A 27,151-nucleotide genomic window follows, 5' to 3' on the forward strand; every position below is an offset into this window, starting at 1 on the left:
TTAGGCTGATTGGTCTTCCCAAATTGCCTATACTGTGTAAATGAGTGTGTGTGTGTGCTCTGCACTGGAATGGCATACTGTCCAGGATGTACCCTGCCTTGTGCCCTAAGTCGGTATAGACGATGAGTGAGCCACAGTAAAATCGTGGCCCAAATAGATATATAGAGATATTTGGGTTATATAGTGAGTGAAAAAGGCGAGCATTTAAACAGCATTGTGCATGTGCTGTTGTAGATTTGGTTTTATATTGGGACATGCACTGCACACTGGAGATTCTCTATTTTGTCACAAGCCATCAGAGAACAGCTGTCTGCATCAGCCGAGGCCAAGACCTACAGTAGATCCAAGATCTTCATGGTAAAGTGGAACATCCCCAGTCACCAACCAGAAGAAGCAGGATGTTAACTAATTTCACACATTATAGTGAAATCTTTCTATCAAAGACATCTTAATTTTGAAAATACCTAGATTTTACATCTAATCAGTCTTGTGGAAATGTTTTCCAGGTACAGTATCTCACACACTTATTAGGTCTTTGCTAAAGACATATTTAATCACCTGAGTCTAGTTTAGACGCTATCTGTCTTGGAATAAAAAATAAATAAATCATGACACAATCTCACAACACTTAATAATCATGACCAAATAAGAGGGTGTTTGCCTGGTGTGGCTGACGCCCAATCACAGACCTTTTCCTGTAGCCCATGTACAGAGCATCTCGTTTACTTACATCATTATAAAAGGCAATGATGATCTGTAGTTTCAACTTTACACTAAATGTAGAAGCAAGACCAAATCCATTGTTCATTTCAGTCTTGGGTTTATTCCCATATTATTACCATGCATTAGTGTAGTTACATCAGAACAGTGCAACATATTTTGCATAACTTGGTCTTTTTTAATTTCTTTTTCTGGATAAGCAACACTAACAATACATGTTAGAATCTTATCAATTGTGTTTTTTGCTGTTTAGCGACATTGTGGAAAAAAAACTGTTGGCTGTTGATTCGATTCAATTCAAATTTTGCACATTGCAATTTTAGAATGTTTATGATGTGATGTGTCTCAGATAGCTATATTTACTATAGCAGGTTCTAAAGTAATAAAAGTATCTAATCAGCATATTCATGCTGGTGTAACTTGTGTTGTTGATTGGTTAAACGTCATGTCTGATACAAAGCAATGATCTTATTTTCCTTCTGCGCCACACTCCAGTCCAGTAGGCATTGCACCAACTGAACATAAACTCAAAAGCAGAAGAAAAAACGATATTCTCGCCGAATGCGGACGATGGAAGTTGTATGCATTTTTTGCAGAAACCATGATATATATTTAAGGAATTTATCAATTTTAGATAATGTAATGTATTAAAAAATTTTCCCTTATTCAAGGAGCATGAATCAATTCAAAATAGAAACTGATTCCATTAGATCACACAGCTTTATTGTTTACTCGTTCAAATAATCAGGGACATTAAATATTCAAATCCAAAAATGGGTTATTACTGTTGATATGGTGGAATATTTATCGTTAGGGCCCTCTGCTGCCAAGGAGATAAAACTGCACTCATAATAAAAACCCTGACTCTTTTCATAGCATGTAACATTGTACATGTAAGTGTTGCGTGTGTATCAGTGATACAAGTCTCAATCTGTACGTCGTGTCCTCAGCTGCACAGAGCCGCGTGTATTCATTTGACTTTAGTATTCCTTTGGTACTAAAGGCCATGTGGACCCAGAAGATATGATGTATGCACTGTACGTGTGCTGATCAGGACCAGGTTTCACTCTGAAAGCGTCCAGTTTTCTCCATGGTGTCCAGCATTTCCTGAGCTTCGCTCTCTGATAGACCTCCCTCCTGCTGAAAAGCCTCTTTGAGCGCGTCACACACGGCCGTGGGCATCTGCTTGGCATTCCTGAGCACGGAAAGAGCTGATACATTTACCGATTTACTTAAACCATCAGACTGTAAATGAACATGTGAGCGAAAAGGTTGCAATTAAATGAAAAACAGTCTTGATGTTGCATTAATATCATTAAGGACATAACATGCATAGGGTTTCCTTTATGTTGAAACCAGTTAATAATTACCCTGCTATGTAGAAGAAAGCGTTTCTGTTCACAATCAGGTCCCACAACAGTTTGGCCTGTTCCTTTACTCTGTGCTGAACATAGACTTTATCCTCCTGTACATAAACACAAACAAAAACGATGATTTTGATGCTGCAATTCATGCCCTGTATACTACATGTCCACCTTACAAGCCGGAATCAAATTCCATGTGTGTAGTGGAATATTTGGGTAAATAAACCCGACACTGATTCCGACATACCTACGGTCATCGCCAACATGTTACATTTATGACTAAACATGCCAGTTCCTGGCAAAATGTCTACTTTGTCAAAAGTTTTGCAACTTTTGAAACCAATATCTTTGCCCTATGTCTGTCTTTGCATTTGTGTCCTCTCCATGGGTGCCAATAATTCTGCTTTACCTAAACAGTGCTATTAAAAGCAGAACAACCTTTAAACATGAACAATGACAGGCTTTGATTATCTAATGTGGAAATATTTAGGTCATTCACCCTGATGTAGAGCTCAGATCTCTTCATTCTAGCTGGAGTATGGACAGGAGCACAAAATTCTCTTATGTGTAAAAGTTTAAAAAAGACCTATTATTAGTAACATTTATACTCTTCCTTGACACTAAATCAGGACTTCTTTTATTATCCCAATAATATTATAATCTCTATATTCAACTCTTGGGATCTATAGATCAAATTATTCTCTCTATCAGGAGAGGTTCTGGTTCTGCTCACCTGATCTCTGGAGAAGGCAGTGAACAGGGTCATGTGACCTGCCTGGATTTTCTGCTCCCATTCATTGCGACAGTAGAAGTCTTTGGACTCGGAGCGGCAACCGAAGAACAGGACGTTAGCTGAGGAAGGAGAGAACGGACAAAAGGGCATACAGTTATAGCTTTTAGAAATTTTCTCTTAACCCAAATGCAACCAGCAGACAGAAGATGTTTGGAAATGAGAAAGCACAGAGCACTAACCTGTTTTCCCCTGAGCTACTCTCTCCTGTATGGCAGCTCTGAATGGAGCAACTCCCGTTCCAGGCCCTACCATTAACACAGGGCTGTCAGGGTCCTGAGGGAACTTTAGGCCACCCTTCTTCACCCATAAAGGCACACAGACGTCACCTGCATACAGTAACAAGGCTGAGCACAGAATCAAATAGAGTCTGCAATCCGCAACATGGTTTGGTTCAAAAGTCTGATCCAAGCACCACAAACTTTGTCTAGATTTTCACAATCATCACTAATGCTGTAAATCATAGTTAGACTGCCGATTCAATTCAGTTAGACTTTAGGGCATTTTTTAGTATTAATATGTCTGTAGTGTCTGAATGATTTGTCCTAAGCATCAAAAAGTTTCAAGACTTGTTTTGTAACACGCCAACAGATGGCAGCAAAGGGTTCACACAGGGAGCACCGACTTTCAGTGTGTCAAAAGACATAGTCCTGTGTACAATGGGAGCTGTGCAACTGGTCCTAATCTTTTTTTTGGGGGGGGGATTTTTCCAATTTTCTTCCCTAATTTAGTCGTGTCCAATTCCTCCCCGTCACTAGGGGGCTCACATTAAGGCTACTACTACCACTCATCCGGGAGGGTCGAAGCTATCCCGTGTTTCCTCCGAACCGCGTGACGTCAGCCGACCATTAGGGGCGGAGTAACACACTCGGAGGAAAGCGCTATCCGCTCCTTCCGCGTGCGCGAGCTTACAGACGCCCCTGATTGGCTGTAGAGCCGTGATTAATGTGGGAGCGCGAGTACCTCTCATCCCTCCCCCCTGAAAGAGCTCGGCCTGTGAGAGGAAAACAGCATCACCCGGGGATCGCTGGTTCGAACTGGATGATAGGGCGAGCGCTTTACCACTGCGCCACTCGGAGGCTTAACTGGTCCTAACCTGACCATGTGCGTTACCACATCTGCTATCAGCATGAACAGCAATTTAAAACAAAGAGTGAACGTGAAATTCCGCGTGAAACTGGGCAAACAGGCAAGTTTACGTTATGCTGCAGTGAGTTGTTCGAGGTGTTTTAAGTGGCACACACTATTCAAGAGCTAAATAAAGTTCTTCCCCAGGCTGCTGACCCAGGAGCAAAAGGAACATTGCATCAGTCTGCCAAGAACCAAGACAGTGTGTCGTAGATGACCAGTCCTTCATGTTGAGGATCATTACCGGTGACGAAACTAATATTCGCGGCATTGTGCATCGAGAATTTGTTCTCAGGGGGAAGATCGTTGTTTTATTTGGTCAGATCTGATTTGCATGTCATGACATCTCCCATTCATAATTACAAGTGACACTAATGTGAATGCGTCCATCCTCTGAACCGGCACGCGTGCACACATCAAGACATCTGTGCTCAGTGAACTTATCTCACACAGTTCTAGTTTGGTGACTTCTCTAAAGTTTTGCTTGGTGCCCCAAATATTTACAAAATCACTCATTACTCCCCGACTACCGTCTTCGCTGTTCTCCATGGCTGAAATAATATATCCGCACTGTCTGTGCAGTCAGTGAGCACCCTATGCAGGTGCAGAGGCAAGAAGTTGTATGAATTGCAACCTGCCTGTTCTCAATCACGTCGCATCACGACCTAGTAGATTATCCCGAAGACGTAACAGTTGATAGTGAGGTGTGTCTGTTACTGTACTTATCCTCTGGAAAGCCTTCATAACGGCTCTAATCTGAGGTGCAGTTAATTGCTGATTTTTGAGGATGGTAATTCTAATGAGCGTCTCCTCTGCAGCAAAGGTACGTTTTGGTCTTGCTTTCCTGGTGTGTTCGTCATGAGAGCTAGTTTCATCGTGGTGCTGCAAGAAAAGTTCCAGAACAGCCGACCTTCGTGTTTATAAATAATATTTTAATGTTGGTGTTGTTGGTTTGTACCAGTCACTCATAAACTCTTGCAAAAAAAAAAAAAAAAGTGATACTCTTGCAAAACAAGAGTATTTCCAAAAAACGCAAGCGGTTTATATTTTCATTTTACAGATGTGAGCTTACCCAAATAATTTAAAAAGTGATTACTGAACCATCGGACCAACAAATCGAATCGACCAACTATAGATCGGTTAAATCGCACAATTAAATTAAACCACACAGCGCTATTATTTTTTAGTGCCATAAAATATAGCAGATGTATACTAACAAACACTATGTTCATTGTCTGTTCATCCTGGCATTATTTCAACATGGTGATCTTTAAATAAAATATGTGATGTCAGATCGTTAACTCGCTCTCTATACCGCTATTCCTGTTCAGGGTTGTGGAAGGACTGGAGCCTACTTTATCTGACTCGTAGCACTAGATGGAGCACACCCTGGATGGGGGCCAATTCATGACAGGGCACACAAGTACACACACACACACACACACACACTTACACACACTTACACACACTCGCCAAAGAGAGCCTTTGTCTGCAGCTGAAAGACTGTAAGGTTGCCAGAATTTGATTAGCGCATGTTAAACAAGATCATAATTACACACTGCGTAGTAAACTATTTTAAAAGATACATTTATTCTTTAGTTTTTTTGTATATGGGCCGGCCTGGGCTTGGGAGGTGTGGGGTTGTTGCGGGCGTGGCTCGGCTTTTCCAAGATACAATCAGAGGGGCTGCAAGTAAAAACGGTTAAGAAAGGTCAAGCATTCATTCCTACCAGAAGAGGATTCCAGAGATGCCAGCCAGGAAGAGCAAAGGCCTTTACGGGGCTTGACGAGTCTGGTTTTATACTTCACCACTGCCACCAAGATCTGGATTCGATTAGGATGTGCCTGGAAAGTTTGGAAAGAGATTATAAGGTTAAAAACACACTGTCTTCCTTCATAACACAAACAGACAGGATAGCTACTCTAAATATCCATGCATTGTAGCAGGGGTGTTCAAGTCAAACCAGGACTTGTGATAACATTTCTTGTGAACGAAGAAAGCATAAAACTGACTGACTTTTACAGAAAACTTCAAGCACAGTACGGTGATGAGACTCTTGGCTGCAGTAAATCGTTTAAAAGGTGCAAGTGTTTTAAAGAAGGTCATACGTTCATAAATGGTGATCTCGACTGAGGTGGCTCTAAGCCCACTGCGGTCATACAAAGCTTTCATCACCATCTAACTCAACATCAGAATCGAAAACTGAATCTTTGAAAAATAAAATGATGTTTGGGACAGAGCACGATGATCTTCAAAGCAAAGACTGCAACTAATCCAGAGGTTTTCTAAAGATGATGTGTGACTGATCTGACTTTGGTAAAGAACATTCTAAATCAGCCGTGGTGAAACAGGACATTACCAGGACAGAAGAAGCTATGGAGAAAGAGCGAGGCTGGATTTCAGGAAATAAATCAAGCAGATAGTTGACATTCAGCTCGGCGGTTGTATGAGGAAAGTCTGCCAGGACCTAATGGAAAAAAAGAGCAATCAGGATTAATTAATGATGGTCAATCCGATCATGTTTCATCTTCCCCTCCGTTACATCAATGATTTTTTATGTGTGTGTGTGTTTGTGTGTGTGTGTGTGTACAGCTTTAAAAAACCTCTCAGTGACTATGGGCATGTTTCCAAACAGGTTTAAAACTTTATCTTTGGTATACTGGGAGGTCTGTGTTCGTTCCAATGTGCTTCTACAGCAGACATGTTGAATAAAGGTTAACAACCCCCTAATTAAAAGGTATTATTCGCGAACAGCTTTTCTTTGTTCAGTTCTACCTGTGAGAGTGGGCTCTTAATGGGCTTAAGAGGAGTTTGCGTTTGCATCACAGGAGTTTACTTAGAAAAGCACATGAAATATCAGCCACTCTACAGTATGTTATAATTAGAATGTGTTAGTAAAGGCATATCTGACATTACAGTACATGGTAGATACTTAAACTTCATTTGATATAAAATTCAATCCCTCCAGGATTTAATGGGCTCTTTTTTGTAATTGTTGTCTTAAAAATCCTGATTTGGCGACAGCTTTTGTAATGCAACGTTTTTAGATGTTTTGCTGCAAAAATTGCAGGATCGAGGAAACGTTGCAAAAATAGATATTTCTTAAATAAAAAGTGGTAGCAAGTTGCTCCAGTGAAACTACACCTCTAAAAGGTTTCTTACAAAAAAAATAATTTTCTAACAAAATATACTCAATAAAAAAAAAAAAAACGCAAAATCCCAACGCAAAAAATGTTGTGCATACAACATTAATTCCTGGCAAAAATAATAAATTGAAATTTGTCCTTTTTGGTATATATGAAAAAATAAAAATGTAACAATAATAATATAAAAAATAATTATAGTCAAATTTGCGGAAAAGCTGTGGCGATTGAATAAAATTGCTTGGTCACGTAGAATTTAGTATTACTGTAGTTGAATTTGCTTTAATAGTCAAAATCACGACATCGCAAAATCCTGGAGGGCATGCAAACTGTCCTGAAAATATTTCATGTACAACATACGTTTCATCACAAATACTGTCCTGTTCTTGTTCCAACATTATAGCAGTTGAAAGCACCAATAGGGAAATTAACTTTTCTAAACACACTTTATACACCAATCAGGCATTACATTAACACCATTGCCAGGTGAATTGAATAACACTGATCATCAATTATATCCCAGTAAACTGGTGACGGAATCAAGTGCACCAACGACTCGTCTTATACCCGTGGGGACCAAAGAAAAGCCAATGCAGGAAAAATGACTGAAAAAGGTTAATGCTGGATATTATAGAAAGTTATTAAAAACCCCTCGTCACTGTCTGCTGTGCGTGGGGCAAAACGTTCGAGGTCAAGTTCAGAGCTGTATGTGATGGTACAGGGGGAGCCTGAACATAGGTGGGTTAATGGTAATGTGTTTAATGTTATGTGGTGCTAATGCTATAGCTAATCGGTAAATTGAGTCATATTTAAAACATTTATGAAACTTTTTAGCATGTGTTATGTATGTAAATATATTGCATACATAGATGTCGTCACTAAGTGCAAAGTTTTAAATTCAAGTATTGAAAATAATCCTAACCTAATAATAATGTTAGTCCAATTACAGTTGAGGCTTGTGAAAATTAAGGATCATTAACAAAAAGTCTGCAATTCCTTGACAATTAATGCATTTTATTTTAAAACCCCTTAAATTAAAGCTAAAGTCAATATTTAAGTCACATCTTGATTTTTTTTTATTTCAGATCGATTGGTGCTTCATAAAGGCAAAATTATGAAAATTGTTTCCTTGTCCAAATAGGCTTTGATGTGAATGTATTTAATAACTTAGGTTCTCCTTCCTCTTCCTAATGTTTTTCCCACCTTGGTGCAGGGTCATCTTTTCTGTGTGCTATTCTTTCACTTTGTTCGCTCAAGGGCGTCTTTAAGAACAACACTTATGTCTTGTGTCTTGTCCGAGTTATGTTTCTTGGGTTTTCCCAGCTGTCGCGCAGGGCCATCTTGGCCACAGATATTTTTATTGGCCAACATAGATGTGATATCGGCCGTGAGTTTGGATGGTTCCATCCGTCTCCATGTACTCTGTCTTGTTGATATTTAGTTCCTCAGCCCGTCCCGTCTATGGACAGGGAGCCATTGCTCAATTTTTACATTTCGCGTTGTTTGGGATTTGTAGCTCAGTGGTTAAGGCATTGGACTACGGTTCAAAAGATCCCAGGTTCAAACCCCACAACCACCAAGTTGCCACTGTTGGGCCCTTGAGCAAGACCCTTAACCCTCAACTGCTCAGATGTATAATGAGATAAAAATGTAAGTCGCTCTGGATAAGAGTGTCTGCCAAATATGTAAATATTTATGTTTAGCTATTCACAGTTACATAAACTTACCTAACCCTTTCAGAGTTTGTTTAAAGTTTTTGTCGTAAAGCATTGTACTGGAAATTCAGAAATCTGAAAACCACATTATGGGGGTCAAGCACCCGCGTGTGAGACTTTTACCTCCAGAGCTGTACGTCGTGGTCTGTTGCAGTAACTGTGCAGCTCGTCTTGACCCTGTGCCGAGCTGAACTCTAGCAGTTTCTCGCGCTCCAGCTCGTTAGTGGTGAATGTGGCGAGCAGCTCAAAGAAAGAGCGCCGCGGCACTGCGGCGATGTCCAAAAACTCTTGCACCAGGAACCTGATGGAGCACGGCTGGGGGAGACGCACAGGGACAGGAGCTGGGAGAGACGAGTCAGGGACACTAAGCTACACACACTCAAAACACAAAATGAAGAGCAATTTGCTTTAACACACACACACACACACACACACCTGTGTCGTTATCTGTGGCTGTGAGTACAAAGTAATGGTCAGGGTTGAGTCTGAGTAGCTGGCAAAACTGATCCACGTCTTCTGGGGAATTACACGGCCTCATCATCAGCACATCGCCCGCGCTGTACCTGACCCACACAGCCTTTATTAAACACTACTGTTTAAGGAGTTTACCATGAAAATATCTGAATAGTTTAATAGTGACTCACAAAACTGACTCCAAATGGTCTGAAGTGTCTCACAAACTCTAAGGTACACATTCAAAACCTCACTGCTTCTACAACTCACTGGATGTTTGAGCCTGTGATGTCAAACTCGATATGCCTCACATCCTGGAAGTGACCAGGGGCCGTTACTCTCTGATTGGACACCACTCGAGCCGGGAAGGGACGGGCTGAAGAGGGCGGAGCCTGGCCGTCTGCTAGCGAGGGCTTCACAACCGGCTTCTCTGTAGCATCATCCAGGAAGTGGAAAACATAACGAGGGGGAAGTCTGCAGGAAACACAGACTAACTGTTAAAGTCACTCAAGTCTTCATATCTGTCTTGCTTGATGAGGAATGAAAGTTGAAAGGATCAGGTTACACGTCTTGGGCGGGACTACTGCTTATTGATTACTATTGTTAAATTAAAATCGTTCACAATCAAAGCTTTTACAGTTTTCTGTACGCAGAGCAAACTACAAACGAAGTCAATAAACACCTGCATGATATATATATATATATATATATATATATATATATATATATATATATATATATACACAGTGGTGTGAAAAACTATTTGCCCCTTCCTGATTTCTTATTCTTTTGTATGTTTGTCACACTTAAATGTTTCTGATCATCAAAAACCTTTAACCATTAGTCAAAGATAACATAATTGAACACAAAATGCAGTTTTTAAATGAAGGTTTACGTTAATAAGGAAGAAAAAAACCTCCAAATTTACATGGCCCTGTGTGAAAAAGTGATTGCCCCCCTTGTTAAAAAATACCGTAACTGTGGTTTATCACACCTGAGTTCAATTTCTGTAGTCACCCCTAGGCCTGATTACTGCCACACCTGTTTCAATCAAGCAATCACTTAAATAGGAGCTACCTGACACAGAGAAGTAGACCAAAAGCACCTCAAAAGCTAGACATCATGCCAAGATTCAAAGAAATTCAGGAACAAATGAGAACAAAAGTAATTGAGATCTATCAGTCTGGTAAAGGTTATAAAGCCATTTCTAAAGCTTTGGGACTCCAGCGAACCACAGTGAGAGCCATTATCCACAAATGGCAAAAACATGGAACAGTGGTGAACCTTCCCAGGAGTGGCCGGCCGACCCAAATTACCCCAAGAGCGCAGAGACAACTCATCCGAGAGGCCACAAAAGACCCCAGGACAACATCTAAAGAACTGCAGGCCTCACTTGCCTCAATTAAGGTCAGTGTTCACGACTCCACCATAAGAGAGAGACTGGGCAAAAACGGCCTGCATGGCAGATTTCCAAGGCGCAAACCACTTTTAAGCAAAAAGAACATTAAGGCTCGTCTCAATTTTGCTAAAAAACATCTCAATGATTGCCAAGACTTTTGGGAAAATACCTTGTGGACCGACGAGACAAAAGTTGAACTTTTTGGAAGGTGCGTGTCCCGTTACATCTGGCGTAAAAGTAACACAGCATTTCAGAAAAAGAAAATCATACCAACAGTAAAATATGGTGGTGGTAGTGTGATGGTCTGGGGTTGTTTTGCTGCTTCAGGACCTGAAAGGCTTGCTGTGATAGATGAAACCATGAATTCTACTGTCTACCAAAAATTCCTGAAGGAGAATGTCCGGCCATCTGTTCGTCAACTCAAGCTGAAGCGATCTTGGGTGCTGCAGCAGGACAATGACCCAAAACACACCAGCAAATCCATCTCTAAATGGCTGAAGAAAAACGAAATGAAGACTTTGGAGTGGCCTAGTCAAAGTCCTGACCTGAATCCTATTGAGATGTTGTGGCATGACCTTAAAAAGGCGGTTCATGCTAGAAAACCCTCAAATAAAGCTGAATTACAACAATTCTGCAAAGATGAGTGGGCCAAAATTCCTCCAGAGCGCTGTAAAAGACTCGTTGCAAGTTATCGCAAACGCTTGATTGCAGTTATTGCTGCTAAGGGTGGCCCAACCAGTTATTAGGTTCAGGGGCCAATTACTTTTTCACACAGGGCCATGTAGGTTTGGAATTTTTTTCTCCCTAAATAATAAAAACCATCATTTAAAAACTGCATTTTGTGTTTACTTGTGTTATCTTTGACTAATAGTTAAATGTGTTTGATGATCAGAAACATTTTGTGTGACAATCATGCAAAAGAATAAGTAATCAGGAAGGGGGCAAATAGTTTTTCACACCACTGTATATATATTTATATATATATATATATATATATATATATATATATATACTTGAATACCATCGTGCTAACCCTGCAGAGATTTAACACTTTTAACAAAGGCTTGAGTTGGAAGATGAAGTAGACTCACAGATCTTCGTCACGAAGGGGGCTTAAGTTGCTCGGGGGAGGATAAAGAGTCAGAACTTTCTGCCAGAACAAATTTAACCACGGATCGATCACTCCATCCGGCCTGCAAGACAGATAAATCAACAATAACCTGTTCTGAGTGCAACCTGAGAAAAAGGAAATATTTGCATGAAAGAAATATCATTACACAAAAATGTATCAGTCTGTTAAGGTAGATGTGTCACATGCGCACTGACGGTTATGCTTCTAATAATTCGATCTACACTTTCTGGTTCTGTGAACGTTTGATCAAATCCCCATGAATGGTTTAGGAGTTAGATGAAAAGTGTGACGATGATGGATGATGAACGCGAGGCGACAGATATGCCTCCTCCCCCCATACTTTGCATTCAGGAGGCACAACAACAAAAAAGCACATCTAGAATATTAAACATCGACTATACAAGCCCGTTGAGTTGTATGCAACACTACATTACATAGACATGAACTGTATAACATTCATACCCTGAAGAAGTTACTGTAACTGTAACTTAACTGTAGAAGTTACCATTCATAACATCAATGCGAAACGACGGATAGTGAGCCCTACATATCACTTATGCTTTACAGGCAGGGGACGCAACATGACTATAAAAACAGCCTGTATAAGCACAGCTGCTAGTCAAGAAAGGTTTTGATTAACAGCCACACTGGACATGGTGCTCAGACCTCCTATCTGGTTTAAAACTCATACCTGATTAAAAAACTTCTATATGGATAGAATAACAGTAATAGTGATATTGCGCAACCTTACAACATATTCACCTTGATATGCAGTCGAGACTCAGTCAGTACTCACATCCTTTTAAACTAATCCCCCTGATCAATGGACTCAGCAAGTGTGAGCAATCCCGTAGCAACTGTGCACGCATATTGGTTCTTACCCCAAATCATGCTGATCATCAGCCAGGCCAACAGGAAGTAGCGCATTAGCACCAAGCTGCAGCAGACGCTTATAGAGCTTCTTAGCCACAAAGTTGAACCTGGAGTGTACCAGAATCAGAAAAACAAGGGCATTGTAAGCGTTACATTTTTAAAGTAAGCAAGGCCTGGCTCACTACAGATAAGCCATGACTTTTAATTAATTGAGTAAGTATAACAAACTCACGGCCGATACCACAACTATGTTGGCCAATAAAAATATCTGTGGCCAAGATGGCCCTGCGCCACAGATGGGACAACCCAAGAAACATAACTCGGACAAGACACAAGACATAAGTGTTGTTCTTTTTCAGGTATAACAGCTTCAACTCTTCTAAACCTTGTGGAAAGCTTTCACAGAAGTGTGTTTATGGGAATTTATGAGGTCAGACACTGATGTTGGACGAGAAGGCCTGGCTCGTAGTCTCCGCTCTAATTCATTCCAAAGGTGTTCTATCGGGTTGAGGTGCAGGCCAGTCAAGGTCTCCCAAACAAAACCCGCTCATCCATGTCTTTATGGACCTTGCTTTGTGCACTGGTGTGCAGTCTTGTTGGAACTGGTGTGGGAATGTTTTCAGGAATTGGGCTTGGCCTCTTACATGAACTTAAAGGAACTCTTAATGCTTCTGCATACAAAGACATTTTGGATGATTTCATGCTCCCAACTTAGTGGGAACAGTTTGGGGACGGCTCCTTCCCGTTCCAATGTGACTGTGCACCAGTGCACAAAGCAAGGACCATAAAGGCATGGCTTTGATGAGTTCAGAGTGGAAGAACTTCACTGGCCTGATCTCAACCCCATTGAGCACCTTTGGGATGAACTGGAATGGAGATCGCAAGCCTCCAGCATGGTCACCTAACATCAGGGCCTGACCTCATAAATGCTCTTCAGAATAAATGGGTATAAATTTCCACAGAAACACTCTAATATCTTGTGGAAAGCCTTCCAAGAAGATTGGAAGCTGTTGTAGCTGCAAAAGGTGGACCAACTCCATATTAAAGTATATGTATTTAGATACAGTGTCATTGCATGTTCGGCCAAGTACGTGGCTTATACTGGTCAATCTGGTTTATTTTAAGAAGAATTTATTTTCTAGGGAATTTCCTTTTCATGTGCCTTTAGGTGCTTCATAGGATCCTGATCCATTTTGTTTGCTGAATATTCCCTTTAAAAATCTAGATCTTTGAGGATGATTAGAGCTCACCAGAGTACAGCAGTTATACAGTAATATAATCCTAATCAAGTCCATTTCAGTTCTACAAAACATGGGACAAGAAAGGGTGGGAATACTCATGTAACACACTCTAGTTGAAGCTGCGCGGTTTATTTTATGGATAATCTTACTTAGAATACGAGGAGTCACCAAGGCCGAGGACTGCGTAGTCCAAGCGACACAGAGATCCCGAGGGTAACGACTTCCTGAACAGAAACCGCCAGAAGTTCTGCAGGACACAAACAGCTTTAGCTTGCAGGTATAATCTTAAATTCTTATATACAACTACTTATATTACACATCAGTGCTACCGAAGGATTTCTACACCCTTTTTAGCACTGCTCAGAACACACACTCTGACTTATACAGGACAGACACAGCATGTGACAAGGCTTTCATTTTTGTATTTTTTATTATTGGATTATTCCAAACAAAAATGAAAAGTCAAGACAAATCCATTATTCATTATAATTGTCATAGTTTCAATTATTGATTCTTTCGAACGTCTTCGATACCACTTATACTTTGTAGAGGGTCATTGGGGTCTGGGGCCTACAGGAGGAGACTTAGGGCACAAGGCGGGGACAGGGTGCCAATCCATCATAGGGCGCACACACACATAAAAAAAAAAACCAGGCATTTTGGAAACACCAATTAAACTATTCTGCATGTCTTTGGACTGTGTGTGGAATCCAGTCCTGGAGGAAACACACCAAGCGCAGGGAGAACATGCAAACTCCATGCACGCAGACCCGAACCCTCGACCCTGCAGGTGTGAGGCCACAATCGTGACCACTATGCCACCTTATGGTTACAGTTACACTTCTGCTTCCATCTTCCATGTTTCACGAGAGTATTGGTTCTTCTTCTGCTTTTAAGTTTCTGGGCTTTTAATGCAATACCGCCACCTACCAGACTGGAGTAGAAGGTTTGAAGGACGAAATTGCTCAGTATGAGACGTGACAACACAAGGTACACAGCATTTCAATCCATATTAGATATGTTTAGTCTTTTTTAACACTTGTAAGAAATAGAGTTTATTGAAATAAAATATACAATAAACACTATTGCTACTGTATCGATTTGAATCGAAGCTCACAATGCAAAAATAAAGAGAGAGTCTCCCTCTCTACTATCGCAGCTCTACTGGTTAGAGCTTTAATGTAACTGCTACAGTTTGCAGTAGCTTAGAAGGAAACCTATAAAAGGACAGTGGAATCCATCCACAAGATCATTTTACACACTTAGGCTAGTATACACTATAGCTAACACATTGGCCAACGTTAAAGGGTGTGTACTGCAGCAGAACCCTTATTTACACCACACTTTTTTTACCTTCATGTTGTCTGGCGGGTCACCCTGCCCTGTCGTGGAGCAAACAAACACCACAAGAGCCTCCGATATCAGATTCACCTGATGAACACACAAGCACAAGAATTTCCCATGACGTACGGTTTCAACGCTAATACACAGACACAGCAGTACTCATTCGTATTGCTGATGAAAACCGAATATGTTGATACGTTGATATGATTTATGGTGCCTCATTATGCTAAATGCGTGTACTGACCACATTGTATGTGTCCAGAGCTTGCACTCGGACTGCAATCCTCCTCCTCTGTGCCTGACGACCGATCCTCTCGGCCGTGTCCTGGGCCGTGCCCGTCTGACTCCCGTACAGAAGCAGTAGTGTGTGACTCGACATAATGTCACACTAGGCAAGTCTGTGATTACAGCAGAAAAAAAAGCTGAACAAAGTCAAAAATCATTCCTTAATTACACTCTTACTCACTCATCATCCATACCACTTTATCCTGTAATCAGGGTTGTGGGAAGCCTGGAGCCTATGCCAGGGCATGAGGCGGGGTACACGCTGGACAGGGTGCCAATCCATCGCAGGGCACACACACACATACACACATATAAACTCCCGTTATAAAATGCAGTGAGTTATTTTAAGTAAATAAACAAATCCATCCATCCACTATCTGTACCGCCTCTCCCGTGTAAGGTTAATCAACTTCTGGGCGAAATTCTAACTGATGGGAGCCTGTCCCTGCATAATCAATGCTTGGAATTTGTGGGACCACAAGTCTTTAATGGGATTAAGGACCAAAATTTCAATGTTTTGTTTCCCGAGCCACTTAGTTATCACTTTTGCCTTATGGCAAGATGCTCCAGCATGCTGGGAAAAACATTGTTCGCTACCAAACTGTTCTTGGATGGTTAGGAGAAGTTGCTCTCTGATGATGTTTTTGTACCACTCTTTATTCATGGCTGTGTTCTTAAGCAAAATTGTGACTCCCTTGGCTGAGAAGCAACACCAGACACATGAATAGTCTCAGGATGTTTTACTGTTGGCATGAAACAGGACTGATGTTAGCGCTCACCTTCATTCGTTTAAAGAAGGACAGCAAAGAAGCCACTTCTCTTCAGAAAAAGACCCGACAGAGACAGACTGATATTCTGCAAAAGGTACAGGGATTGGACTGCTGTGGATTGGGGTAAACCCCCTTTCCGACTGTTTGGGGCATCCGGGAAAAAAGCTTGTCCGGAGAAGAAAAGGTGAGCGCTACCATCAGTCCTGTGTCATGCCAACAGTAATTATTGCAAATGCTGACTCTTTGTATAAAAGCCTTTGACACGTATGAAATAATTGTAACTATATTTCAGTAGCAAGTAACATCTGACAAAAAGATCTAAAAACACGAACTTTGTGAAAATGACAATTTGTGTCATTCTCAAAACCTTTGGACACGGTTGTAGTCTGCATGGCGTTTGTTAAGCTCTTCCAGTTCTGTTCATCTTAAAACCTGGTTAGACATAAACCCTGTGTGTCTGTCAGATCTCTCGCATACAAACACTGACCTTTTTCACCCCAATGACACAGAATACTCAAACTCACACTGCAGTGGATCTTTACTTACAGTGCAGCTATTCAGTTTCAACCGGTACAGCTGATGCATAGACTAGTTAGATAAAAAAAAACAATAATGACATAAAATGAAATGGATTTAATTCTTTCTGACTTTTACGTATTTTTTTTTCAGAGACTAGTGATACATTACACTGCAACTGTTTCCTCTTAATGCACTTTAAACACTGAGTATTACTAAATACAGGTCTGTGAATCTCTTCCTAACTCCAGATCATTTTAGATTTAGTTCTCTAGATGACACCACACACACACACACACACACACACACAATGTCAGTAGAGGAAGCGTGTATGTGACCCTCAGCACGTTCTGATCTGCAGGCTGCTGTAGACATTTTTATTTAATAAAATGATCATAAGAATGCTATTATGTAACTGATTTAAAAACAGAATCTTACCTGAAGATATCTAAGGGTTTAAACTCCACCGCACTACCGACTCTCACCTGCACTCGCCGGCACTGCGGGGCGCGTCGTTTTCCCTAACCGTATTCCGGAAACCCCGCCTCCTAACCCTGATTGGACTGTTCTTTCTCATACTGTCCAATCAGAGAGCTTGTTATCAACGTTCGTTAAAAACAAAAGAAATACCGTCCAACACAAACCGGATATTAAAATCAAACCCAGTCTTGCTTTTATTTAGGAACGTTTCCTGCTGTGTTTTATTTTCTTTAAATACAAAAATGTGGTTATGTTATGAGGAAAGGAGGAGGGTTTTGTTAGAATGCCGGTGGAGAAAAGAAAAGGGATGCAAAGCTGTTTGACCCGGAAGTGATTTTGACGCTTGTGGCAGCTGGGTTTTCATTTTAAAAATGGCGACCGACAAAGGTTATGTGTTTATTATATGTGTAAGCTTTATTCTTACGTTACTATGGACCCGCGGTCAGTGTCGGCTACATCACCTGGAGCTTAAGGTAAGTTTCCTGTGGTTGAGTTCAGTCAGGTGTGTGTGTGTGTGAAGCTCAGCACTGCTGTGAGGATTAAGTATGGATTAATGTGTGGAGAAAGTCTGATGCTGGAGGTGTCGCAGTGCTCCAGAGCTTCTGTCAGCACGACTGTGGAGATGAAGCCGCTGGAGATGATCAGTCACTCAGTGATGATGGAGGATGAGGTGTGGAGGTGCAGGGTGTCGTGGTCAGTAAAAACAACCTCCCTCCCTCTCTCTCTCTCCCTCTCCCTCTCTCTCTCTCTCTCTCTCTCTCTCTCTTTTTAGGATGATGTCCGTCAGAGAGTTCACCTCAACACGTTTGGCTTCTATAAGGACGGCTACATGAGTGTGAAGATGAACAGCCTGAGTGTGAGCGGTCCTTCGACCGACAGCATTGACAGCTCCACAGTGAGTCACCTGCTTTCACATGTTTGCTCCTTACATCCCACCCTGATTCCCTGAAGCTCTGGGGCCTTGCATCTCCAGGGTTGTGGGTTCGATTCCCTCCTCGGGGAACTGGTGGGATTCCATCAGGTACTCTGGTTTAGTCCCCAAAACGAACGAGTCTTTGTGTGCTATGCAATGGTTTGGAACCCTGTCCATTTTGTACCCTGCCTTGTGCCCAAAGTACATTTACATTTTACCTTTAGGCATTTGGCAGATGCCATTATTCTGAGCGACTTACATTTTTATCTTATTATACATCTGAGCAGTTAAGGGCCTTGCGTAAGGCTCAAGGGCCCAACAGGGACAACTTGGTGGTCATGGGATTTGAACCTAAGACCTTTCAATGCCTTAACCACTGAGCTACCCCAAAGTCTCCTGGGATAGGCTTCAGGACCCCTGCCATCCTGTTAGCACTGCTGCCTTGCATCTACATGGTCAAGGGTCCAATTTCACCCTTGATTCAGTGTGTGTGGCATTTGCAAGTTCTGCCCGTGTTTGGTGGGTTTCCTCTGGGTGCTCCAGTTTTCTTCCCGCAGTCCAAAGACATCCAGATTCAGCTAAATGTTATAGATAGGTAGACAGACAAAAAGACAAACAGAGTACTTTATGAATCCCAAAGGAAAAAACAACCAAGAAAAAAACACTTCATAATTTAAGCATTTGTATTGCATTTCTAGTCCAATCTGTTGTAAATGTGAACTCCAAGATACTGTATCTGTGGTTCTCCACAACCTCCACGTCCTTACCCAGAATGTAGACTTGTGCTTTGTGTAGACTTAGTCCTCCTGAGATCCACCACCATCCTCCTGGTCTTGGTCACGTTCAGGATGAAGTGGCTCCTCTCACACCAACTCACCACGAGAGCCATTTTAATCATAGTGCTTGATGGGTTTTTAACGTGAACTTGACATTACAGTTCTTACAAGAACTCTTCCAGAATATGTTATTACATTAACATGTTATTTCTTAGTTTAATATACAACTAAAATACAACATGTTTATGAAGATATCTTTACAAATAACAGTTAAAACAGTAAAAAAAAATTACTGACTCATTAACGTCTGTTGGCAGATGATCTTACTTGAATCATCATAGATTCTTGAGATCCTTTGCAGATAAAATGACGGGTTTAAAGAATCTTATCTTTAAAGACTTATCTTTTCCTTCTATCCAAGGAGTTTTATCATGATATTGGATACACTGAGTGAGATCGATAAGCGGGTCTTTGTCACGTACCTTGTCAATGGGTGCTCTGTGTTCCCTGGAATAGGCTTCACCAAAACCTGCACACGATAACCTTCAGTCTGCTTCAGACCTGCTTGGTGATGAGTTGTTTGTATTAAAATCCTCCCAGTTCAGTTGAGCAGTCAAACAGACTAATCACACATCTTCTAATACCATCGTATTTCTCATGCAGCCATATCAACTGATGTATCCTGTGGTTGTGGAGATGATTTTACTGTGTTTAGAAGATGCAAATTATTGCCCAGTATCAAGTATCAATCAATATTACTATGACATGTTCAAATTCTTTATCAGAAACTGTTAAAACTAAGCAGGAAACTTTGCCTAAAATTTTCAGGAGATATCAGAGTCATCTGTGGTACCATGTTTCTTTTTGTTTTTTGCCCCCTTCTGACAATAAATTTTCTTCATTAGGTGTGCTTCACAGACTTTAAGAGCAATGACTGTAAATAAGATGGGGAAAAAAAAAGGACTTTAAACCGCTAACAATCTAACCAATTAGGGTGGATCTACTACTAAGTCATGCCGTTTTTACTGTTGTTCCAGTCCTGTATTGCTCGACTCATTGGTTAAGCCGAAATCAAGTATTTATTATAGTAAATGTTATTTTTTCTGTTTTCCATTTGCTTGCCGTTGTGGATTTTAATTGACATTAGGACTTGACCTCCCTACTTGCACACTTTTAACACAATGACTCGTCCCAGAGAAAGCCCCAGTACTGAAGTTCCCAAGGTATAAATAATACAGCTAAACTCCTGGCTCTAGAAGACTTTGTAAAAGTTTATTGTTTTAGTCACTGTGTGTGAGCAGTGTTGACGCTAGCCTGTGTAGCATTAAGTTGTTTTTTTGTAAACAACAAGGGTATAATGCTGTGAATGCTGGAACATGAATGAATCGATGACCACACCACATTTTGTGTCTTCCAGAGCTGCGTGTCAGAGGCTGTCACTGTCACGCTGCTGTGTAACTTTCAATTAACCTCAACTAGCACTGTATGCAATTTTCATCAAACCAGGACTGTGATGACATTTCATGTGAATTAGGGCATAAAACTCATTGACATTTACAGAAGACTTTAAGCACAGCACGGTGATGAGACTCTTGGCCGCAGTAAAATATCAGAATCCATTTATCTTCTATACTGCTCATCCTGTAGAGTCGCGAGGTCCTGGAACCGATCCCAGGAGATTTTGAGCACAAGGCGGGGCACAACCTGGACAGAATGCTAGTCTATCGCAGGGCACACACACGCACACCGGCCAATTTAAGAACATCAGTTAATGTTATCTGCATGTCTTTGGACTGTGGGAGGAAACCCACTAAGCACACAGGGAGAGCATGCAATCTCCATGCACACAGAATCAAGGCGGGAATCAAACCCTCGACCCTGGAGGTTAGAGGCAACAGTGCTAACCACTAAGCCACTGTGCCGCCTTAAAAGACTACATTCCCATAGTAGTCATACTGCATACAAAGTGCATTATGTGATGGCTTGTGACTACAGTTATGAAATAGGGCCAAAGAGTTACCAAAAGTGCAATTCATATTAACTTGAAACCCCTTTCCCAAATTTGCGGCTGAGTGAGAAGTCCAGTATAATAGGGGAGGTGTTTAATTTAATATGGAGTTCACTTTTATTATTGGAAGCTCAGATACAAAACTGTTTGTAGGACTGCATTTACCGGACATCAGTGAACAGCTGTCTGCAACTTCTCATGAAGTTTTCCCTGGTTTGTTCACCAGAGACAATCTGGTCCTTATAATTTATAAATTTTTCCTTGTGTTCGATTTGTGATTGTGACTATGGTTGAAGGCATTATACAAATAAAATGTAATTAATTTATTTGTATTCTTCGTCCATTGTGTGCAGTCTCAGTGTGTCAGTGACAGTGAGTTGTGTGATCACTTGAGCCAGTTATGCTGACAACTCAGTTTTGTTCCCCTAAACTACCATTGGAGGGGAAACAAAAAGTAGATATACATTGTACAAAATGACAGATGGGAAATCTGCAAGTGTTTGGGGGAAACACTGCAGGAACACAGTAGTGCGTTACACTTTTTAAAATATCTGCTTTTAAGGGTGTGTGTATGCCTGATTGTTTGTTCAACATAATTTCTAATCGGCTTTCAGTGATGAAATAATAAACCCTAATAGTTTCGCTGTTGAAGACGGAAGTCTCCTGGCTGATATCTCAAGCAGTCATAATTTTAGAAGCTTCACTAGACCACAGCTATTAGCTGTCTTGCTTAAATGTTATCTGATGCATTAATGCAGTCTTTCTGTTCTGTTCTCACATCTCTGTCGCAGATCGGTTTCAGTTTGGATCGCACGAGCAGTAACGGCTTCTCCACATATCTGGTAAGGAAGAGACTTCTCGCTCGTCTCTGGTTATTAGTGATGATCTTCCTGCTGCCTTTTAAGTTTAAAATAAAATATACACATGGCTTTCATTTTTTAAGTCACTGATGAGTTGAGATTTGTAAGATTGTGAAGTGAAATGCTGGCATAGTGATGAGACGTGGTGTATGTGATGAATGCTCGTCAGTGTGTGGTCAGGGAACTGAGGGTTGATTTCATTTGTTTCGTGAGCAGGATGATGGCTTAGACTACTGCATTCTGAAGAAGGTGCCCAGCAGTGATTATGCAGTAGTTCTCCTTCTGCTGGACTTCAAGAGGAACAGGTAAGTTAAAATCCTTAACCAAGGCATGTTTGATTGCTGATTTTGACTTTTTTTAACACACACAAGGCTGAGGTGCTGCAGTATAGGAATGTCCATAGTTTTTAGTTTAGAATCTTTATCACACTTTGCTTAAACCAAACCTTACTCATATGTGCCCCTTTATAACAGTGATGTAGGACTGAACTAGATTGGGATGTTCAATGATAAAGTGTGAGTGTGATGGTCAGGTGTACATACATATACAGTACACTCCCCAGTTAAACTGCTTGTTAGCGCAAACATCTAATCATCCAATCAGATGGCAGCAACTCCGCTGCATTTAGGCATGCACACACATTTGCTGAAGTTTAAAACCCAGCATGAAACTTTGAACGTGGCCTGGTTGTTTCTGCCACATGGACTGTCCATGTATTTTTCAAAACTGCTGATCTCCTGGGATTTTTACGCACAACATAGGGTTTGCAGAAAATTTTTACAAACATCTTTAGGGTTTACAGAAAATGGTCTAAAAAAGTTAAAATATTCAGTGAGCGGCAGGTCTCTGAGCAAAAATGCCTTGTTGATGCCAGACGTCAGTGGAGATTGCTCGCAGCCGAAGTATGCTGAAGAGCTCTCAATCAAATAGAGCACCTTTGGGATGTGGCGGGACGGGAGATTCATATCATGGATGTGCTGCGACAAATCTGCAGCAACTGTGTGAAGGACCGTGTTAGAGCAGCTAAGAAGGCAAAAGGGGGTCCAACCCTAAACTAGCATGAGTTTGCATTTATTCAGAACAACAGTCCTTTTCCTTCTGGGATATCTGTGCATCCTGTATTTAGTATAGCGGTGTAATATGTGTATGTTTCTTTCAGCTTTATGAACAGTGTGTATGTCTGTTATCTTATTGTCATTGATTTGTACTTCTTTACAGTGTGAAGATGAAGACGTCTGCAGAGAATGGGATGTTTCCTCAGATCGTGTGTGGTGTTCCAGAGACTGTAGCGGAAGAACAGAAGGCAAAAGAAAAACCTGTTGGTACAGCTGCAACTTCTGACCATCTTCGGTTCATCCAGTTAAAGTCAGGGGGAAAAAGGGCAAAATCCATTCTCTCCTGAAATAATATTTATTCAAATGAAGACGCTCTAAATAGTTTCATTTAAGTGCATCAGGAAGCAATTATTTTGTGTTTCCTTTTTTTGGCATCGTTTATATTCACTCTAGTTATAGTTTGTAGTGCAGTGTCCTCTCTAAAGATACAACAAATAAAACGTCAATAAGATATTAAAAACCGATATAGAACGTGTACAGTGGGGCAAAGAAGTATTTAGTCAGCCACCAATTGTTCAAGTTCTCTTACTTAAAGAGAGGCCTGTAATCTTCATCATAGGTATACCTCAACTATGAGTGACAAAATAAGGAAAGGAAATCCAGAAAATCACATTGTAGGATTTTTAAAGAATTTATTTGCAAATTATGTTTTTTTTGGTGTGTTTGGGTCATTGTCATGCTGAAAGACCCAGCCACGTTTCATTTTCAATGCCCTTGCTGATAAATACTTTTTTGCCCCACTGTATAAAATGATTAAGGGCTGGTGTATGGTTGTATAGAATGGAGATTCTAGGCACTTCCAAGATGCTGTATGTAACAACTGTACTCATTACTTTCTACAACATTTTTTTCCAGTCAGTTTACTGCTAATTTTTTTTTTCAGCTTGTCCATATTTTATATTGATTATTGTTTTCTGTTTCATTTCTAGCTAAGGCTCAATCTAAGCGTGAAGTAACTGAGGTAGGAATATTTACTTGCAGCCTTTTTTTAATATTATTATTCTGGATGACACATGATTATCGCTAGTGCAGAGGCACGTGCTTCAGCTACTTTTGACCTAAACTACTACTACTGATTGTTTTGTTTTTTTTGTTTCTTGCAGAATAAGTCTGATGTCTCGTATCCCTTGCAGCACAAAGACAAGGGCTACTCATTTCAGGTATATATATATTTATATATATTTTTTTTCCTGTTAGTCGTACTGAATTAGTGTGGGATTCATTGAAAAGATCAGATCTAGACCTTCACCTACCCCAGGGTCAAATGGCACCTACTGCATATCAGATGAGTATTGTGCAGTTTTATCAGATGAGTATTTCCATGAGTGTTAGTCTCGTAGGCTTAGGACAAACCTAAGCCAATAACGATCTACAAATACTGTGTCAGCAGTCTCGCTGTAGCCTTCGGTAACATCTGAAATGACTAATTAATGCTGCTTCTCTCTGTATCTGTTTGATTAAATTCTACAATGACTCACACACAAAGAGGGTAACCCCAATAACACCTGACTCAGTAGAAAGCCAGACCCGGTGCTGTTAAAAGAAATCGATTTGTTTTAACACCTGCACTTTCTTGATCATCTGCTTCTACAGTTTTACTTCAATGTAACGGCAGATGAGCAGCAAGGCCTCTACAACTTCTACTTCCACAACTGCTTCTCCTCCACAGCTGCCAACCCAGATGCATCTTCACTCACTTTTAGCATTGATGTGAGTCAGACATTTTATTTTAATTAATCATTAGGAAAATAATTAATAGATTTAAGGTTTTTGTAAGCCTTCAGCTTATGGACGTGTTCAAATTGGAGTCTCTGTTTCTCGTACGTATGAAATAATGAATCGTGGCTGCACACCGAGTGCACTTATCAAAACAGTGTTTCATTGTCACATTATACTTTTATTCCGGGAGAAGGACAGAAACCTTGGCACGACATTTTATTTAATCTTAACATTGGTTTCCTTTTAACTTTGAGAGGATACACAACGCTCTTGGCATCTATATGTATACTTGGCACGTAATATGATTGAGTGTGATTAAATCAGTCATTCAAAATGCAGACGAGACATCTTTCACAAACATCGGCTTCCGAAGTCTGGTAATATAATCTAAGAATTTAATAAATAGGGCCAGGGGTAGCTCAGTGGTTAAGGCATTGGACTACGGTTTGGAAAATCCCAGGTTCAAACCCCACAACCACCAAGTTGCCACTGTTGGGCCCTTGAGCAAGGCCCTTAACCCTCAACTGCTCAGATGTATAATGAGATAAAAATGTAAGTCGCTCTGGATAAGAGCGTCTGCCAAATGCCTCAATGTCCATAAATATACCCTGTATGTGATTCATAAATAATAACATAAAAAAATGTACAAATATGAATTATTATTTATATACACTACTCACAATAAGTTAGGGATATTGTTATTTACATGAGTGCTTTTCTTATTTGCTCTGAATTTGAATGAAATAAGTAAAAGTTAAATATTACTAATAATGTATGAGAATGAGGCAATGCGTTCCACTCTTCCACAAGTGCTACAGGTAGTTTTGCCAAATCACGTTAAAGTGGGGTACGACATCCAGTCTCTGCTTCAACTGGTTCCAGACATGCTCTATGGAGTTCAAGTCAGGGGACATTGATGCTCATACCATATGAGGCACTCCAACTTCCTGAAGTCGAGCTGTGACAATTCTGCCACGATGTATTGGAGCATTATCATCCATGAACAGAAAGTTGGGGGTGTGCTGGGGGAATTGGGGGATGATGATGGGTTCTATGATGTCAGGTAAGAGGTAAGAACGTGCAGTGACTGAGCCATGTACAATAACCCAATCTGTTTTGCGCTGACTGGTGGTGCCTGCCCAGACTGTTGCACCTCCTCCACCAAAGCAAACCCTGGGGACCATGTTGACCTCAGCCCTCAGCATATTGCTCACCTCACCATCTCCAGCAAGGTGACCCGACATTCATCAGTAAACAGGACGGTAGACCACTGCTGCATTGTCCAGGTCACATGGTCTTGTGCCCACTGCAAACGTTCACGGTGGTGTCTTGGTTAGGGATGGGAATCGAAAACCGGTTCTTGTTGAGAACCGGTTCCCAGTGTTTCAATTCCTCGGAATCCCCTTAACGATTCCAGTGGGCACGAATGACGTCATCACGCGCATTGCGTAGCTTACGCACGTCGCGTAGCTTACGCTCAGTCAATAGTAAGCATGGCGCCTAAGCGGAACAAACGCTCAAAAGTCTGGTTGTATTTCACCAAAAAATGTTGGACATTCTTGTAGAATTGCCACAAAATAATTTGTTGTATTTTGTTAATTTTACAGAAGAATATTTATTTTATTATTTAATAATTTTTTTCATTGGTGATGCTAATCAACAATTTGTTGTCCCTTTTCTTCCAAATGAGAATCGATAAGGGAATCGATAAAAAATCGAATCGTTAAGCCGAATCGAAAATGGAATTGGAATCGTAAAAATCTTATCAATTCCCATCCCTAGTCTTGGTGTCAGTGTAGTCACCTGCAATGGTCTGGCATTCAAGCCAAAGCGGTGGAGTCATTGCAAATGGTTTGTCTGGAAACCCTAGTACCCCTCACATCTCGTAAACAGGCCTGCAGCTGTGTGGCAGTTGCATAACGATGTCTGAGTACATAGGTCCTTAGGTACGGGTGATCGTTGTGGTCTGTCACTCATGGGGCTCCACTCCTGGGTCTGTTATGTACTCTGCCAGTAGTTCTGTGTCTTGATGGAAGTCTGCTGATGACGCTTTGAGACACACCAAGTTCACGAGCAACATCTGACTGCCTGCCACCGACCCCAAGGCGCCATGGCCAGGTGGCGCTGCTCGTCCGTTAAGTGACGTCGTGTGTTCATGGATGTTTGAATGATGAACTTGGAATGACTTACTGACAATACCAGCTTTTTATACCCACAGAATTGTTGAAATGACTGCCACATTGAAAAAGGTTGTCTTTGGGAATTGGCCCCAGTATAACGCACACCTGTACACAATAAGACCATTACATGGAAAACACCAAATGAGATGTGTCTATCCCCCCAATACAATTGCCTCCCTATCCCCAAAATGTCTGAAGTGAAACAAACATCGTATGTATGACATCC

General features: G+C 41.0%; 2 protein-coding genes across 3 annotated transcripts in view; one reads left to right on the top strand and one right to left on the bottom strand.

Annotated features, from left to right (window-relative positions):
* Window positions 1-1,421: 1,421 nt before the first annotated feature.
* ndor1 (NADPH dependent diflavin oxidoreductase 1) lies at window positions 1,422-15,700 on the bottom strand. The gene is made up of 14 exons (XM_053484736.1): window positions 15,548-15,700; window positions 15,313-15,390; window positions 14,109-14,206; window positions 12,727-12,825; window positions 11,805-11,906; window positions 9,585-9,788; window positions 9,297-9,424; window positions 8,985-9,202; window positions 6,363-6,470; window positions 5,733-5,847; window positions 3,057-3,203; window positions 2,818-2,936; window positions 2,091-2,185; window positions 1,422-1,915 (listed from the first exon to the last, which is right to left on the bottom strand). The coding sequence occupies exons 1-14, from the start codon at window positions 15,680-15,682 to the stop codon at window positions 1,771-1,773; spliced, it is 1,791 nt and encodes a 596-aa protein (XP_053340711.1). The 5' UTR covers window positions 15,683-15,700; the 3' UTR covers window positions 1,422-1,770.
* A 1,812-nt stretch (window positions 15,701-17,512) lies between these two features.
* Window positions 17,513-27,151, top strand: part of gpr107 (G protein-coupled receptor 107) — a 37,792-nt gene continuing 28,153 nt past the window's right edge. For both annotated transcript variants that reach the window (XM_053485864.1, XM_053485865.1), the window contains exons 1-8: window positions 17,513-17,827; window positions 18,127-18,249; window positions 21,843-21,893; window positions 22,128-22,216; window positions 23,130-23,233; window positions 23,956-23,987; window positions 24,130-24,186; window positions 24,620-24,736. In XM_053485864.1, the coding sequence (XP_053341839.1) occupies window positions 17,726-17,827; window positions 18,127-18,249; window positions 21,843-21,893; window positions 22,128-22,216; window positions 23,130-23,233; window positions 23,956-23,987; window positions 24,130-24,186; window positions 24,620-24,736 (675 nt within the window). In that variant the 5' untranslated portion in view covers window positions 17,513-17,725. The remainder of the gene's footprint in view (window positions 17,828-18,126; window positions 18,250-21,842; window positions 21,894-22,127; window positions 22,217-23,129; window positions 23,234-23,955; window positions 23,988-24,129; window positions 24,187-24,619; window positions 24,737-27,151) is intronic.

Source organism: Clarias gariepinus, chromosome 24 (genome assembly GCF_024256425.1).
Source record: "Clarias gariepinus isolate MV-2021 ecotype Netherlands chromosome 24, CGAR_prim_01v2, whole genome shotgun sequence".
Taxonomy (NCBI): Eukaryota; Metazoa; Chordata; class Actinopteri; order Siluriformes; family Clariidae; genus Clarias; species Clarias gariepinus.